The 17882-nt window shown below is 44.5% G+C and overlaps 1 protein-coding gene across 2 annotated transcripts in view; it reads left to right on the forward strand.

The window, feature by feature from the left end:
- Window positions 1-2524: 2524 nt before the first annotated feature.
- Window positions 2525-17882, forward strand: part of SLC9A3 (solute carrier family 9 member A3) — a gene marked incomplete at its 3' end in the record, with an annotated part of 73169 nt that continues 57811 nt past the window's right edge. For both annotated transcript variants that reach the window (XM_084622030.1, XM_084622029.1), the window contains exon 1: window positions 2525-2756. In XM_084622030.1, coding sequence (XP_084478156.1) covers window positions 2555-2756 — 202 coding nt within the window. In that variant the 5' untranslated portion in view covers window positions 2525-2554. The remainder of the gene's footprint in view (window positions 2757-17882) is intronic.

Consider the following 17882-nt stretch of genomic DNA (forward strand, 5'->3'; position numbering starts at 1 on the left):
AGGTAGGGACTAGCCTGTCTTAGCCGGGTAGCACCACCAACTGGACTATTAATGGCTCAGTCAGCAGTGCTGACCAGAGCCGCCATGAACCAGTGCCTTACATTCCACAACCCAATAATGGGTCACGACCCGTAGTTTGAAAACCACTGCTCTAAGTATGTAAACAGCCCTTTCCTTTTGTTACAAAGGCCACTGTCTAATTGACAAGGAAAATTCCTAGTGTGGGTGCATTTTATAGAGTCAGAAAGTATTTTTGCAAACAATACTTGTGCCACACCCCTTTACCATGGAATACATGTCCCAGAATGGAAGGTTCTAATCTGCATTATACTTATACTCAAATGAAATATCTATCTGCTAATGAGATTACACATATCCTGTACAGATACTGACTTCCAGCTGTATGGTTACCTCTCAAACATCCCATAGCACAAAAATATCCCTGTGCTCTGACTGGCTGGGGCCATTCAGAGCAACTCCCTGCTGGACTCGGTCTAAAAAACATCTCTCGGAGAACATTTTGAAGTTGCTGCTGGCTACATCTTCCACTAGCACATCCTTGAGCAGAGGCACATCATATAAGCTTCAGCCTTAGACTATGTCTACACTGTACTTTCGTCGGTAAAACTTTTGTCGGTCAGGGGTGTGAAAAAAACACCCCCGGCCAACAAAAGTTTTACCGAAGAAAAGCGCCAGTGTGAACAGTGCTATGTCAGTGGGAGACGCTTTCCCACCAACAAAGCCCTCCCACCCATCCGCAGGAGAGCTCTCTCCTGCCGACAAAGAGCAGCTACCTTGTACCTTACAACGGCACTGCTGTAGCGGCACAGCTGTGACGCTGTAAGGGGCGCAGTGTAGACACGGTCATACTCTCATTTGCAGCTTCAGAATGGTCCAGCTGTGGAGAATCCTGCATAGCTACCTCACTCAGCTATTTAATGGAGAGGTGAGGAGAAATTTGTACGACTACATTTAATACAAAATGAAATTTCTCGTTTGGGGTGAGGCCCTGGGCAGCAAAAAGGTGGAAGAGCAACTTCTGCCATAATGCTAATCTGAGTGTGCCTGCTGTTTGAGGAAATACAGGCTAAATCAACCTTAGTGGCCTTTGGTCTCCAAGTTCCATAGCTCAAAATGAGATTATTATACCATAAAGAGGAGACACCCTTAAGTTATCAGCGAACTAAAAAAGCACAACTTGTACTTGCACATTTATGATTTTAAATACTCAATGCATTGATTTACAGAGCATCTTGCTGGGTTTTTCCTTATTCTCCTCAATGCCCCAGTTGAACCTTGGGTTTTTTTAAGCCTTTTGAATCATCTCACGTCTTATCTCCTGGGCATTTCCTCCCTGCTGTTTATCAGGCTAGTTTTGACCTGCTGCACGTGCATCCCATTAAGGAAATGAACTTGCAGTATTTTTCCACCCCATGCCATAAAGCTAGCGCCCTGCCCATGTTGCATCCAAATATTTCAATTGCTTCACAGTGCACCTGAAAGCCAGGAGCGGCTGGGCGGCGCGGCCGGAGCGTGGGGAGGTGGTGCACAGAGAGCCGTTTGCCCGGAACACACGCTGCTTTGGTTGCAATCCCTTTGCCAGCAGCGTGATGGTTATCCTGGCTCCGGCTGCCCAACACAGTACGCACAGTCCGGGCCCTGCAATGCAACCGAGGGAGGCACTCAAGCAAAGGTTATCGGGGGGGGGGGCCCAAAGGGCGCTTCACCTTGTAACCATAAAAAAAGTACAGGGAAGAAAGCAGCCAGGAGAGTTAAACAAAACCCCGCGCCCCGGACAGATCCAGGCCGACAGCCCGGTCCGGCCTGTGTGTGCTGGGGAGAGCCGCGCAAGGCTGCTCTGGGACGCTGCAGGTTTTAATGAGCCAGGCTGTAGCCCCGCGGAGTCGGGGTGTCACTGAGCGAAGCCAGAGGGGCCGCCCCCCGGCAGTCTGTGGGGGGAGGGTACGGGAGGGGGTCTCTGAGGGCTGTGACTGGCCTTTGGGGAACGATCCCTCCCCCGCCCCCAAGCTCTTCAGGGGACAAGATTATGTCCCCGGAGCGCGGGGGCTCCCTGGTCTCTTGCCCGCCCCCGCTGCTCCGGCTCCAAGTTCCAGTCACTCCAGCCCACCCAGGACCCAGTGCCCGCATCCCTGGCGCGCAGCTGCCGCCAGCCCCCAGGCTCAGGCCCGACGTGCTCAGCGCTGCCCAGAGTCCCGGCTCGGCAGAGATCCCCGGCAGCAGCCCGGCTCCGCCGTCCGCAGCAGCCTCCTCCGCGGGCTCGTAGCTCCGCCTCTGGCGGCTCGGGGACAGCCCCATAAAGGCAGCCGCCGGCGGGCAGCGGGACCCGAGCTGCAGCATCTGCCCGGGTGCACCGCGCGCGGCGCCTGGCCCGTCCCGACCCCTGCCGGCCCCCAGCGGGGAGGCAGCAGCTGCCCGCGCGTGGGCAGGGGGATCGCGGCGCCTGCAGGCGCTGAGCCAGGGGCAGGGACCGCGGGGCACAGGCATTGCCGAGCGCCTGGCGCTCCCAGCCTGGGCAGTTCGGGGCGCTGGGCGGATGAGCTTGGAGATGAGACAGGTGCCCTTAGCCGAGGGGCTTCTGGCTCTTCCCGCAGCCCGGGCACAGGAGAAGAGCTCGGGGGACCACACAGCTGTCAGCGGACCTCAGTCCTTTCAGATCGTCGCTTTCAAATGGGGGCATGTGCAGGAGCCCTACATCATCGCGCTCTGGATACTTGTGGCCAGTCTGGCCAAAATCGGTGAGTCCAGAGCCCTGTGTCCATCTGCCCTGGCTGATCTCCCCCACTTTAAGTAAAAGAGGCTCGTTATCGCCTGCACTGTTCCCTTTTCTATACACGGGGGGGCTGTTTTACTGGATTCTTTGCCAGCTTCGTTTCTGAAGCGTGCCGTCCCCAGCGTTCAGCAGTGGGGTTTTGGCTATACCCGTGTATGACTCACGAGTGCATTCTCATTGGCTGGGACCATAGCGTTTGTATCTGATGCTTTATGAACGCACTCTTATTGTCATTGGTCCCGGGGAAAGTGTTATAAAACTAAACCAAGTGCGGAACAGGAAATCAAATTTGGTTGTCTATAAAACGACTGCACTTGCTTCTGATATACCTTCCACCCCTTATAACTGGCAGCAATGTTATATTAATGAAACTTCAAACAAATACTGCCAACCCACTTATCTGGAGCATTAGTATCCTCTGCTCTTGTTATTCAGTATGGTGTTACCTGCAGGAGAATGCAAAAGTTTAACCGTTTAGCCTATGTGAAATATGGGTCAATTTGTATGTTTTAACTAACCAAGAGCTATTGTTTTTCTGATCCATGTGACATTTCTAAAAGTGCAAGAGTTTCTCTTTCCATATTATTATTACTAAGGTCCAAGCAATTTTATGTTTGTTTGCTAGTGGGGTTTTTTTTGTTTGTTTTCAAGTGGTTTTTTGTTTGTTTTGTTTGGTTTTGTTTGCTTACTGGTTAGCCGAAATTGATGTTAATAGGTTGATGCTATTATCTGTGAAGGCCAATGTACCACAAACTGGATCTGGAATTTTGCTGTAATGTTAAACATCTTACATGGGTGATTCACCTCCAAAAAGAAACCGAATGCAAGTGCTATTGGCCGACTGAAGGGCCATCACATTTCACAGATGAATTTCCTTACTTGTGTTGTTAATAGTAATAATTAATAATACTTTAGATTATTAAAATTTAAAGATGTTTACTAATTTAATTCATTGTTCACTTTCAATGTAGTTTGCAGGTCGCTCAGATTGGAAATTGTAAACAGACGAGTCTCTTTCACTTTTTGGTTGGGGATACATTCTCACAATGCAGCAGTGTTTGGGTTGTAAACAGTATTTAAATCCAAACAAAATTGTTTCCATTAATATTTTAAAAATGAATGAAGGATATGAATGCCAGTTTCAGTATAACTTTTTAAAACAAAACTTAAGTTTGGGGCTTCATCTTCCTGAAAACGTATACGTAAACTTAAGATCTCTGTGAGAATAAAGTTATGAAACCTATCAAGAAAATGTACTTTGAAAGTGTAATCTCTTGATGAACAAGATACCTAAATTACCTGTAAAACGTAGAGTTTTGATTTGGTTGACTTTCATTGACAAGTTATATCAATTTGAAGAGACATAAAAACTGCGCAGTGACTGTTATTCAGTAGCCTTGGATACTTTTTGACTCTGAAAAAACAAAATCGGTGATTGGAGAAAGAGGTATAGGCAAAAGAGTAGCGCTATTGTCAGCAGATAAATTCAGAAATTACAAAAATACACCTGTTGCCAATTTGAGCCTCCTTTTCGGGGTACTCTCCTAGTAAAGTATTTTAGGGTTTGTGGTTTGTGTTGTTATGAACTGGCTTCTGTGTATGTGTACCGCTGCTCTCTACTGAATGGAATCAGTGCTGTACAGCTCTGTGTCATAAGCACTATACAGCTAACAGCTAGTGGGGATTCTCCTTTACTTTTGAAGCATGATGAGTTCTATTTCAGCCTTCACCCTGAAGTCCTGAGTAGATGGTGTTGTGCTGCATAATGGTGTCCACTAAGTCTTTGGTGTCCTTGGATTTTTTCCAGTATCATTTTAAGGCAGAGGCAAATAATTCAGGAACTGCATCTGGCTCAGTTTTTAAATGATTGGAGCTCTCTTCATTGCTACACAGATTCAGTGACCATTGGTGGTGGACAGTGACCCCAGATACTTCCCTTCTCCTCTCTGCTTGTTTTTGTAACTGTGTTTCACTTGAGGCGGTCTCTGGAGGGGCACTGAGCAATAACTGCATACTGTAAAGCACAAGTAGCACGTCTTGAGCTGGCTTAGCTGCTCCCACCAGCCACCAATCAGATGAATGAAATGCAGACGTGACCACTGCTGACTGGTGCAGACAGAGCCAGGGTGTCTGATCTGCAGACAGGAGTAAGTTTTTTTTTCAGAGAGACAAAGTGGGTGAGGTAATATCTTTTATTGGCCCAATTTCTGCTGGTGAGAGAGACAAGCGTTGGAGCCACACAGAGCTCTCCTTCAGGTCTGGAAAAGGTACTCAAGAGTGTGACAGCTAAACGCAGTGTGGAACAGATTGTTTAGCATAAGCAGTTAGCCCATATTCTAACAGACCATTCAAGGTGAAGTTTGTTTCAGTCAGATCAGCTGCAGCGCTGACTAAATGGGATGCTGGAAAAAGGGAGGTAAAAAGGAAATGAATGTTGTTGAGCAGGATTTAAGGAGGGGAATGGAAGAAAAAGACTAAGGGGGAACTCCCGTGGGTAGGCCATAGAAAGAAAGAGGAAGAAGACGAAATGCAAGCGGCAGACTTTCTGTCTTGCTCTGCTTCTTTTGTAGTGCCAAGGTAGCAGTGAGATTAACCTCAGCATCCTGGCTAAGGATACCGCCGAATGGTGGATTCTTGAGCAGACATGGAGCTGGCTCTTATACCTCCCTCCCTGTGGCCCCTGGTGCAGTGCCCATGGCAGAAGATGGGAGAGGCATTTTGGGGGTGAGTAGAAGTGGCTGGAGTAAAATGTGCTCCAGCAATCCCTAGATGGCGGATGGTCCCTAGGAGCTGCTCTAACCACACACCACACAACAGAACCACTAACCCAGGAACCTATCCTTGCAACAAATCCTGTTGCCAACTGTGTCCACATATCTATTCAGGGGACACCATTATAGGGCCTAATTACATCAGCCACACTATCAGAGGCTCGTTCACCTGCACATCTACCAATGTGATATATGCCATCATGTGCCAGCAATGCCCCTCTGCCATGTACGTTGGTCAAACTGGACAGTCTCTACGTAAAAGAATAAATGGACACAAATCAAACATCAAGAATTATAACATTCAAAAACCAGTCGGAGAACACTTCAATCTCTTTGGTCACTCGATTACAGACCTAAAAGTTGCAGTTCTTCAACAAAAAAACTTCAAAAACAGACTCCAAGGAGAGACTGATGCATTGGAATTAATTTGCAAACTGGATACAATTAACTTAGGCTTGAATAGAGACTGGGAATGGATGGGTCATTCCACAAAGTAAAACTATTTCCCCATGTTTATTCCCCTGCTCCACCCCCACTGTTTCTCAGACATTCTTGTCAACTGCTGGAAATGGCCCACCTTGATTATCACTACAAAAGGTTCCCCCCCCACCCCGCACCCCGCTCTCCTGCTGGTAATAGCTCACCTTAAGTGATCACTCTTGTTACAGTGTGTATGGTAACACCCATTGTTTCATGTTCTCTGTGTATATAAAATCTCCCCACTGTATTTTCCACTGAATGCATCCAATGAAGTGAGCTGTAGCTCACGAAAGCTGATGCTCAAAGAAATTGGTTAGTCTCTAAGGTGCCACAAGTCCTCCTTTTCTTTTTGCGAATACAGACTAACACGGCTGCTACTCTGAAATCTAACCAGTTTGGGGCTGGGGCTGGGCAGAGCAAGGGGGATCCTTAACAGTCCCATCTGCTGTACCCAGTAGAAAGCACAGCAGAGAATCTGTCCCATAAAATATTTTTTAAATTGCTTGATCAACTATCTGATGCCAAAATATTGCTCTAAAATATGCACCAATACGTTTGATTTTATTAAGGTGCTGCTAGTGACTCCATAGTTACTCTTCTGATGAGATCTGCAGGTATGGTGAGGATTAAATCCTTTTGTATCTATATATAAATATAATCAAATGACATGATTTTGTAGGATGAGGATTATTGGAAGTTAATGAATGGAAGGTGGGCAAGTAAGCTAAGTCTCTCTTCGCAGGTGGAAGTAACCATCAGTTTTATTTTCCCCACCAGTAGTGACACTGGCTTTATATGTATTTTGTGCATCTAATGGGCAAGCATGTGAGTGCATTTAGGACCTGGCCATTGTGATTCATATTTGTTTGCAGAACATAATGTGCCACTGACACGTTACTCTAGTGAAGAACTTTCAGAGTATTACCAAGTAAGCTTACATATATAATTGATTACAGTTTTTCTATCTGAAATGGGGTACTCTTCAAAAATGCAGAAAATTGCATGTGGTATTGCAGTTTTCTGGGAAGGATCCACTTTCCCATTTTCTTTTCTTTTCTTTTCTTTTTTTCTGCATCAGGGATACTTCTCCCTCCTGCCCAAGTTGGTACGATGGCAGGTATGGGGACAGTGTCAGCACTTGTCTGGCCTCCTTCACTGTTTCCCACGCTGCACACATTTTTCCTTGGATTGGTAGTGGCTGGGGACAGTCAGGTGGGAACAATGTGACGCAGCTGAGTGTGCTATCTCATATATCAAACTTAATGAGATTGGGTTCTATTCCTTTAAAAGGTTCCTGTTACCTGTTCTAGGATACACAGTGTTATCCTTTGGCCTATGGGATTTATTTCTTCTCATGAAAGGCTCCCTTATCAATATCCTTCGGCAGGGAGGCCAATAAACTCTTTATATGTGAGAAGTGAAACACATGAGTAGGACCATGTCTAGCCTAGAAAGGTTTCAGAGTAGCAGCCGTGTTAGCCTGTATCCGCAAAAAGAACAGGAGGACTTGTGGCACCTTAGAGACTAACAAATTTATTAGAGCATAAGCTTTCGTGAGCTACAGCTCACTTCATCGGATGCATTCAGTGGGAAATATAGTGGGGAGATTTTATATACTAGACTAGAAAGGGTTTGCTGTTATAGCTATGCTGGCAAGCCCTCCTAATGGTGATGCAGCTTATCTCAGCGAAAGGACTTCTTAGTCTGCATAACAGCTTCTACATTAGGATTCCTGAGTTATGCTGAGTAGGTGTGTGATTTTTTTCATACCCTTAATTGACATAGTTTTGTCTGAAAAATGTTTAAGTGTAGGCCAGGCTTAAAGTGAAAGACAAGAATGGACACTCACTGTGGGTTTTTTTTTTAAACACACCTTCCAGGTCTCTTTGATATCATAAAGAAACAAAATAAGCACACAATCTTCTCCACCCCTTTAAAGGGTAGGGAATGAGAACAGAAGACACACAATGGGAGAAAAGAATATTACAAAAAAGCCAGAAGTAGGAAAGAGACCAAAAACTCATCCAAGGGAGTGAGTACAGGGAAGAGACAATAAGCTCCGGAGAAAAATGGAAGCAAATTTCTTTGTTTCAATGCAGAGATTGTATTGCCAATTTCTTTTCTGCTGCCACTCTAACAGAGACTGTTATGTCATCACCACCAAAGAAAGGTATGTTTTTACTGCAGGATAACTAACGTGCATTAGCGAACTTGCAGTAAAATCCTAGTGGAGACAAGGTTTGGTAGTTTTTACCATGCTAGATGAGGTCAATTCTATTCTCCCGCCCATGGTTTACTTCAAGGTAAAAACTACAATGCCTCATCTTCACTAGAATTTGACAGTGGGATCACTAATGTACGTTAGTTATCCTGCAGTAAAAATCCCATAGTAAAAATCCCCTTACCTTTTTTGCGATGAAGACATAGCCAATGACAATGCAGTTGATTGCATGGTTTACCTTAACCACAAACAAGACAAGTTACCACTTTCACCTCTGCAATCTTGCACACTGATGTTCCAATTTGCAGGCCTTCTCAGGCCAGGTCTACACGAGAAAAGGTTTGCCAGTATTGCTATATCGGCAAACCCTCCCAGCATCAATGCATCTTATACCAGCAAAAAAGTGCTTTTGCTGGTATACTTATACTGGTTCCCTGAGCAAAATAAGCTACTGACCAGTGAGAGCACTCTTATGCCAGTGTAACCACGTCTACACTAAGGCTTTTGCTGGTATAGAAATGTTGCCCAAAAATCATATCCCTAACAGACATTTCTATACCAGCAAAAATTTTCTAGTGTAGAGCTGACCTCAGTCTCGCCCAATGGCAACAGGCGCAGAGCGGGAGAAAACTCACCACCACATTCCCTTCCCCAGCACCTTGGGGCTTTGCTTTCAGCTAGTGCTCTGGATGGTTTGGTGCCTAAGTGAAATTCAGAAAAAATACTTTGCTTCCAACATTTTTGAATCACTGTCATTTGAAAGAGTTTGGTAGCTCACTGTAGAGGGAAAAAATTCCATTAAAGCAAGCTCCCTCTGGGGACAAGATACAGCATTAGCCATCGTCACAGTCATAGTCGACCTGCTGTCTGAGCCTGGGACATTCAGCATCTATCAGCCGAGGAGGAGTAAGGAAAAGAGGTGTCTTTGTGAGGGGAGCATGGGTTCTTCATCATTATTTCACTGTACTAAAGTAACACCAGTGTTTTAAAGATGTCTTTTCTGAGACCCTACAAAGAGTTGTGGGGAGCTGCGGGGAAGCAGAGGTTTATACCTCTGGTCAAGCTTCACTCTTGTCCCTATAGGAGCATCACATCATCTACATGCTATTTTAACTCTATATTAGAAACTTAATTCATCCCAGAATATGCAAAAGTTCATTCACAGAGGTAGCTACATCCAAGATGTAGATTCACCTCCTGGCCTACACAGCCCTCCCTTGGGGATTCATTCATAGGAGCCCACTGGAGAAGGCTGCCTGGGTGATGTGTTGTCAAATCAATGCATCTCTCAGATGCTCTGCTCCCATGCCCTTCCCAACTGGCTGCGTCCAATTTTTTGGATGTGTCAGCCAACTCTATCTCCAGCAGAGCTTGAGCTGTGGGTATAACTGTAACTTTGTTTCAGGCAAATTTCCACTAGGGCCCTGTAGTCTGAATTCAACCAGCTTCTGCCAATGGAACCCATTTTACCTTAAACTACATCTTTAATTATTATGCATGTAAAAAAATTCCAAGTTAACTTGGAGTCTAGAATTCTGTTAAAAATAGGGAGGGGAACTTATGAAGGAAATCTTTATCAAGTTTGATTACCCCATCTTCTTAGCTTCCCTACTTAATGCCCCAGTCCTGTAAACACTTAGGTCCTGTCTACATGGGGGAGTTTAGAGAGATCTCCCAGTGTGTTGCAGCTCTTCCAGTACTAGCAAAATGGACCAACCACTGATGTTTTTACTATCATGTTGTCTAGATCTACCGTGAGTGGTGGGAAAAATGCAGAGGAAGGTATTCTTAGACAGAGCAGTTAAAACTGTTAACACCTGTGTTCCTGTGGAGAATTTCAAATATGTCAAGAGGTGGGTTAGGGAAGAAGCTGTAAAATGCAAGAGTCCAACAGCTCTAACTCCAGTTTAACGCCCCAAGGCAATTTCTTGGTCACAGGAGACATTACTCCCCCCATCAATGTAAACAGTCAAAACAAAAAAACTTTTTACTCCAAGTTTCTCTTCTTGGCATTGTGGCATAGAGACTATTAGTTTTAGTGACACTAGTGAATTAGTTAACTCAAGTGATTTAGTAAATTATAAAAAAACCAAAACAAAACAAACAAATACAAGAGAATAACTGTGATGGCCATTCTCTTCCTTCTCTGTGAAGTGTTCTCATCAGGAAGAAATGCTGAAAAATAAAAAAGGAGGACATGTTAGCAGAACCATTTTATTGTTTGGGGTGTGTAGGTTAAAAAGGAGGAGAGAGACTCCTGTGAAGAGGATACTGCCAGAGGCTGCAAGGGGGAAAGATACAGTATAGCCATTGTCACAGCCATGTCAGTCCAGAGGTTGATTCATTTGGTAAAGCACTCTCTGTGAAAGTGCTAAGAAGGAATATGGTTTGCATTGTAGCAGGTAGGGTGTGACTTTGTTCCCCGTGGGCTGAATTTTTCCATCTCCCAACCAACACTAAAATCTGGGAAGAGGCTAAAGAGGAACAAATCTGGTGGTCTATTGGTCCCTCCAAAAGTGATAAGTCCCAGCAGCTCCCATTAACCTTAACAAGACCTGGGGTTGCTCATCTCTGCTGTAAATGAGGCCATAAGTGAGGTTTCGCTCAGGCAGGTTCCTCCATATCATCTCTCTAACAATAGCCACGTGGTTATCTAGAAATACTTAAACTTGGGATTTTTTTTCTTCAGTTTGGTAAGTCACTGCTAGTTTCACACGGTTTATTGTACTATTTTATCATTGTACACAGTAATAATTATTTGCATTGATATTTAGAGTAGTTGGTTTGGCCTACATGTAATAAACCTTTGGCATTTAAAGAATTATCTTTGGACATGACATGTTCTGTATTTGAACCAAACTTTCTGAACCCAAGAGTAAGTCAGTGTCAGTGTAGGTCAGTGTTTTCAGTTTGAAGAACTGTGTACACAAGACCTGTGTTAAATTTACATTCTGTAAATGGATGCCCATGATCACATTTTGTTTCTATCTGACTAATTTAATACATTCAGGAGGATGCACTAAAACAATTCTCCTTCCTTTCCCCCACTTTCCTCCTCCCTCTGTACACACCAGCCTTGCAAATTGCAAGTCTTAATTATTTACAGTGAGGAGCAGGATATCAAGGCAGTGTAGCTCTACAAGATTCAGATTACATCCAACAGATAACACAGCAAATGCACAATAGTAATTTGTGTGAATTACATAAGGAAACAATGGCATTTAAAGGAGTGCTCTGAACTGAATTCAATTCAAGCATGCGTACCTAAGACAGAATCTCTGCCATGAGTTACTTTCCAGTTCCAGTATATAAAGTGAGTTGTGTCCTTTGTGGAACAATGGAATCCTTTTTTTAATACTGTAGTTTTGGGATTACTGGAACCATAAATTTACCATCTTCAGAGCTGATGCCATTTATTATTTAGAGTAATCTGCAGGTCTTGACCACAGGTCTCTGGCACAGTAGTGCTGCAAACCACAGAACTTTGGTAACTTTTCTTCAGGTATCACTTTGGTAGCCTTGCTTTTGAGAAGTGGAGTTACAGGAATCCATGGGTTTTTTCTTTCATGGGTTCATCTACTGATTTATGTTTGAGATTTGTTTAGTAGTGGAAGCGGGTATTTGCGTTTCTAGCTTCTGTTCCTTGGATCTGATGCTTTAGACTCACGTCACCAAAACGGCAAAGGAACCAAGAATGAAAAAAGCCAGTGGGTTTCACTATAAAAAGTTATTTAATTGAATGGTCTGGATTCAAATTAACATTCTTTACTCCTATTTCTACCATAGTTTCACCTGCACTGAAATAGGAGCTGCTGATGCCTTGGTAAATGATTGCCTCGCTTTTCTGTAATCTCTGGAAATTCCTTTCTATCCTATGCTGAAGTGCTAGGCTTTAGTTTCTCAGAGGAATATTCTTTGAGTATTGAATATTCCTTTACCTCTTTCAGAACTGTGGACTTTTCCCCATCTCTTTGCTGTTGTGAAAGCAAACCAGTGTACCAAAAGACTGTGCTACATCAGGACTCTCTTTCTTTCTAGAGATACCAAGAGGCTCTGTATTTAAAGGAGACTCAGTAAAAATGATCTTCACAAATAGCAAAGTCATGGTTATCTATTAAACTGTTTCTTTACTATTTCAGATCACTTTGTAGTCCTACTTGTAAAATGTTCATCCCAGTGAAAGCTGTGACTTGATACTACAGTTGTCTGTAAGGTAAAAGCATTGTAAAGTCATAAATACTGAGACTGTGATCTCTCAAGGAGGAGCCAAGATGGAATGCAAGACATCAAGTGGAAACATGTTTAATTAAGGCCCGAATATTTAGAAAACACTCAAGGAGAAGGACAACTGGATAACTTTTTGAAGGGCAAATGCCATCAGCCAGGTTTGAAGTAGGTGGGTCTAACAGTTGAAGTGCCCACACTGCTTTCCTCCAGGGTTGTGTTGTGGTTGCCACACCTACTGATGCTATCCAATTTTTATTCACTGCTGCCATTATAAGCTGAGGCCATGTGGACAAGAGCGGGTTGGTTACACTATGATGATTATAAACAAGGCCTGAAAAATCCACTGGCCCAGAAATATTTCCTTGAGTGAGTGCCACCAAATTCCATGTTCATTTACCAAAGGAAAAAAACACCTAGTCATTATGCAGTATTCCAACCCCAAGTGTTCAAAAATCATGAGTCAGGCCTCAAAATCATAATTAAAACAATGTTTTTGAAGGAGTGGATTGTTCTTTTTGCCTGCTAGCTTCTGAGCCTTTAGGTTGTACTTTGGTCATGTTTTTTCTGCACTTTCAGAGTTGTACACATTTTAAAAATGAAAGGAGAGATTCTTGTGTAATCACTTGACTCTGGAAGCTGGGGCTTTGAGAAACCACCCATGGAAAAGAAGCCCTTGAGGAATTCCACCATGATTTCAACAATTTCCATCCCATCATCAACCTCAGCCTGGACCAGTCCACACAAGAGATCCACTTCCTGGACACTATGGTGCTAATAAGCGATGGTCACATAAACACCACCCTATACCAGAAACCTACTGACCGCTATTCCTACCTACATGCCTCCAGCTTTCATCCACACCGCACGATCCATTGTCTACAGCCAAAGCTCTACGATACAACCGCATTTGCTCCAACCCCTCAGACCGAGACAAACACCTACAAGATCTCTATCAAGCATTCTTACAACTACAGTACCCACCTGCTGAAGTGAAGAAACAGATTGACAGAGCCAGAAGAGTACCCAGAAGTCCCCTACTACAGGACAGGCCCAACAAAGAAAATAACAGAACGCCACTAGCCATCACCCTCAGCCCCCAACTAAAACCTCTCCAACGCATCATCAAGAATCTACAACCTATCCTGAAGGACAACCCATCACTCTCACAGATCTTGGGAGATAGGCCAGTCCTTGCTTACAGACAGCCCCCCAACCTGAAGCAAATACTTACCAGCAACCACACACCACACAACAAAACCACTAACCCAGGAACCTATCCTTGCAACAAATCCTGTTGCCAACTGTGTCCACATATCTATTCAGGGGACACCATTATAGGGCCTAATTACATCAGCCACACTATCAGAGGCTCGTTCACCTGCACATCTACCAATGTGATATATGCCATCATGTGCCAGCAATGCCCCTCTGCCATGTACGTTGGTCAAACTGGACAGTCTCTACGTAAAAGAATAAATGGACACAAATCAGACGTCAAGAATTATAACATTCAAAAACCAGTTGGAGAACACTTCAATCTCTTTGGTCACTCGATTACAGACCTAAAAGTGGCAATTCTTCAACAAAAAAACTTCAGAAACAGACTCCAAGGAGAGACTGCTGAATTGGAATTAATTTGCAAACTGGATACAATTAACTTAGGCTTGAATAGAGACTGGGAGTGGATGGGTCATTCCACAAAGTAAAACTATTTCCCCATGTTTATTCCCCTGCTCCATCCCCCACTGTTCCTCAGACATTCTTGTCAACTGTTGGAAATGGCCCACCTTGATCATCACTACAAAAGGTTCCCCGCCCCCGCATCCCGCTCTCCTGCTGGTAATAGCTCACCTTAAGTGATCACTCTTGTTACAGTGTGTATGGTAACACCCATTGTTTCATGTTCTCTATGTATATAAATCTCCCCACTGTATTTTCCACTGAATGCATCCGATGAAGTGAGCTGTAGCTCACGAAAGCTGATGCTCAAAGAAATTTGTTTGTCTCTAAGGTGTCACAAGTACTCCTTTTCTTTTTGGGAATACAGACTAACACGGCTGCTACTCTGAAACCAAGCATCATGAGACTCACATAAAATCTCAGGAGTTGGCCACGCTGCATTGGTTGGGAAGAAAATCTTCCAAATGTAAACCAGCTGTAAACCAATGCAGTGCTGTCTTCCTTAGGCCTTGTTTTAGCAGAAAAGTTGTCTCACTTTAACTGTACCAATGTAGTTAAAATAGTACAGTGACAGTCCCTAGTTTGGACACAGTTAGATGGTATAAAGGTGCTTTGTATCAGTCTGGCTATTCCCATATGGGAAGGGGATCAGTGGCGTAGCCAGGTGGAGAAAACAGGGGGAGAGGAGATTTAAAAAAAGGTGCCACCGGCTTGTACTCACCCGGCGGCACTCCGGGTCTTCGGCAGCACTTCGGCGTCGAGTCCTTCACTTGCTCCGGTCTTCGGCAGCACTGAAGGACAACCACCTCCCGTCGCCACTGCAATGACGCCAAAGACCGGAGCGAGTGAAGGACCCGACACCGAAGTGCTGCAGAAGGCCCGGAGCGCCTCCTGACCCGCCGCCGAAGACGCGGAGCACCGCCGGGTGAGTAAAAATTTAAAAGGCGCCAAAGAATTAGAAAGGCGCCACTTCTGCTCGGTGGGGGAGCAGCCGCTGCTTCGCTCCCCGCCAGCTACGCGACTGAAGGGGAATAAGCTGCACTGATACTCCTGGTTTAACTGCACCCGCAGCAATATTATACTGGTACAGCTGCATCCACACTGGTGTAACTATATCATTAAAAAAATCATACCCTTTAAACGAAATACTTAAAATTCTGTGACCAGACCTAAGTCAGCAGAGCGACTGCTCCAGTGTCATCTCCGAGGCTGATGGGTGGGAGGAAGGAGCTGTCTGTCGCTGTTGGATTGAAGGCCATACAAGCCATATTGGAATGGCATGTAGGGCTCGACACATGAGGCTCTCTTCTGGGATGGCAGGGTGGCCTCCCCCAACACAGCTGCCTTGTCAGCGAGCTTGTGTTTATTTGGGTCTCCCATACAAAGGGGCCTGCTGCCACTGGTCTTCAGGCTGGCTTAGTCTGTAGGTCCCTTCCAGCAGGAGGGAAACCTCAGCACCACTTTACTGTAGCAGAGACTGTGTGAGAGAGGGCCCTCCTATCACTTCAGTGGAGGACTCCTTCTGGGGGGATGGGAGGGGCAACATACATTGATTTATTGAGCGGGAAGCTGCCCACACTTATTTACTGTGTGGAGGGAAGTATAAATTGTCTTGTTGGTAGGATGGCCCAGTATCAGGGGTTAAAGTAAGGGGAAATTGGGGGGGAACAGAGCTCCCCCTACTGTGTTAAAGCAGAAGAATCCCACCTGCTCTCCCTGGCTTGAGTAAGCTGCACTTCTTCTCCTCCTTGGCTAGTTCAGTGCAAGCTCCATCCCTTGTTTCAATCTACTTAAACCACTGCCCAGCATTACCCGATGTGTTGGGGATGGCAGGAATTGACTGGAGTGCGTAGTAAGAGGGACATTAACTGGGGGGCTCAGAATTCATGCCCAAGTGATGGATACCTGAGGAGTAGAGGCATGTGTGGTTCTGGAAGGAGTGTTGGGTAAATTTCTTAGGCCTTAGTTATGAGAAGTTAGCGGAGTGGTAAATCAAGGGACTGGGAGTCAGGAGAGCTGGGTGTAAGCTCCAACTCTCCCATTGACTTGACGAATGACTCGGCACGCCATCCCTCTGTCTCAGTTTCCCCATTTGTAATATCATTTCATCAAAAAATGGTTGTTTAAAAGCAATTTGGGGTTATTTGGATGAACGCCCCACCAGTACAGTTATGGTGACCCTTGCAGCCACTGGCCGTGGTTTCATCTTCTCATTACCTCACCTCCTTTCCTCCCTCCACTTTGCAACAGAACATACAACTTTTAACGCTGTCCAGGTGGAGCAATTGGAAATGGATGTTTCCAGCTGCTGAATTGCTATTGTGTTGAAGTAGATGGTTGGTGAGTATGGGATAGACTTTTAGTCAATGGTTATCTGTTTAAATTGACTATGCTAGATGATTATTAGTGACGGATGGATTTTTGTAAAAGTGGGACTAGTTTGTAGCACTCTTTCTTATTTTGGCAAGTTATTGCTTGTAATGCTCTGTGCACAGCCAGCCTGTGCTCCCTTGGAAAGAGGGTCATTAAGGTGTGTTTATTTCAATGTACATTTATGCAGTGCTTCATTACTACCATGACAGGTGTTATAAAAAAAACTCACCAATCGATTTATAGACTGACATGACTGTTTAAGTGACATGCACCATCTTTCAAATTCTGGGTGTCCAGATGCATAAAATATTGCACAGTCAAATAAAACCAGTTGCATTCATTTGGATGTATTGATCAACAGGAAAGAAGGTAGGGGTTGGGGAGGAGGGGGTAGAGGGAAAGAAGGGTTATATGAAAGGACGTGTTCTCTTGTCAGTGTAATGAAACATATACACTGCAATAAAAACATTGTGGTATTGGTATATCAGAGAGAAGGAAAAGAGAGGGGAGAGCAGTATTTCAATCCTAACTTCCTTAAACTCAGGATCCTTGAAAATACGTCATTTTTTTCACTAAAAGACATATTTCTTAATTTGTGCTCTTAATTTGCTAATAGAGAAGAGGTACATGTTGGCCTCAGTCATTAACATATCTATAGGTCACTAAAGGGACCTTATCATAAATCTCTGTGTGACATCTGTAAATACAGCTATGAATTCTGAACTAGTAGCATGCAGCAGCATTGCAGGATTTCTACCTTTGACTCTGTAGGGCATTAAGAAGGCAAGCCAGTTTCTACGCCCACTTGCACACCCTGGCCTCAGAGGGGCATGGACAGTACCCAAGCTTCTATGTGGTACTATGATACATGTGCTAACCAGGAGTGCTTGCTGCTACTTTTTGAAAGGAGCAGGAAAGTGTGCCTGGCATTTTGCCTCTGCCTGCAGTGGGCTATTCTCCCCTGCAGCAGCAGCAGCAGGATGGTCCCTGGACCACACAAGCAGTCAACATCTATCATTTCCTCTAATGCTATGCTCAGGATCGTTTCAAATCAGGAAGCTGCTTTCCCCAACCGTCACCTGCAGCCTTATTTTAGTTTGATATTTTTAAGGGATTATACTACTCATTGCTTTTCGTACAGTTTTGTGAACATGCAGGATCACATCACCAAGAGCAACTTTGAAGTAGCTCCTTGTTTGCCAGGAGCTGAGTTTGCAATGGGTTATTTGTTTTCATTTCTTCTGTGTATTCTGTCAAAAAGCTTTTAATGCAGATTTTAATTCTTCAGTCTTTCCTTCAGAATACACTGTGCGGTTTCCCTCTCTCAAAAGCATTGTCT

Source organism: Lepidochelys olivacea (assembly GCF_965140295.1).
Source record: "Lepidochelys olivacea isolate rLepOli2 genome assembly, chromosome: 2".
NCBI lineage: Eukaryota > Metazoa > Chordata > Testudines > Cheloniidae > Lepidochelys > Lepidochelys olivacea.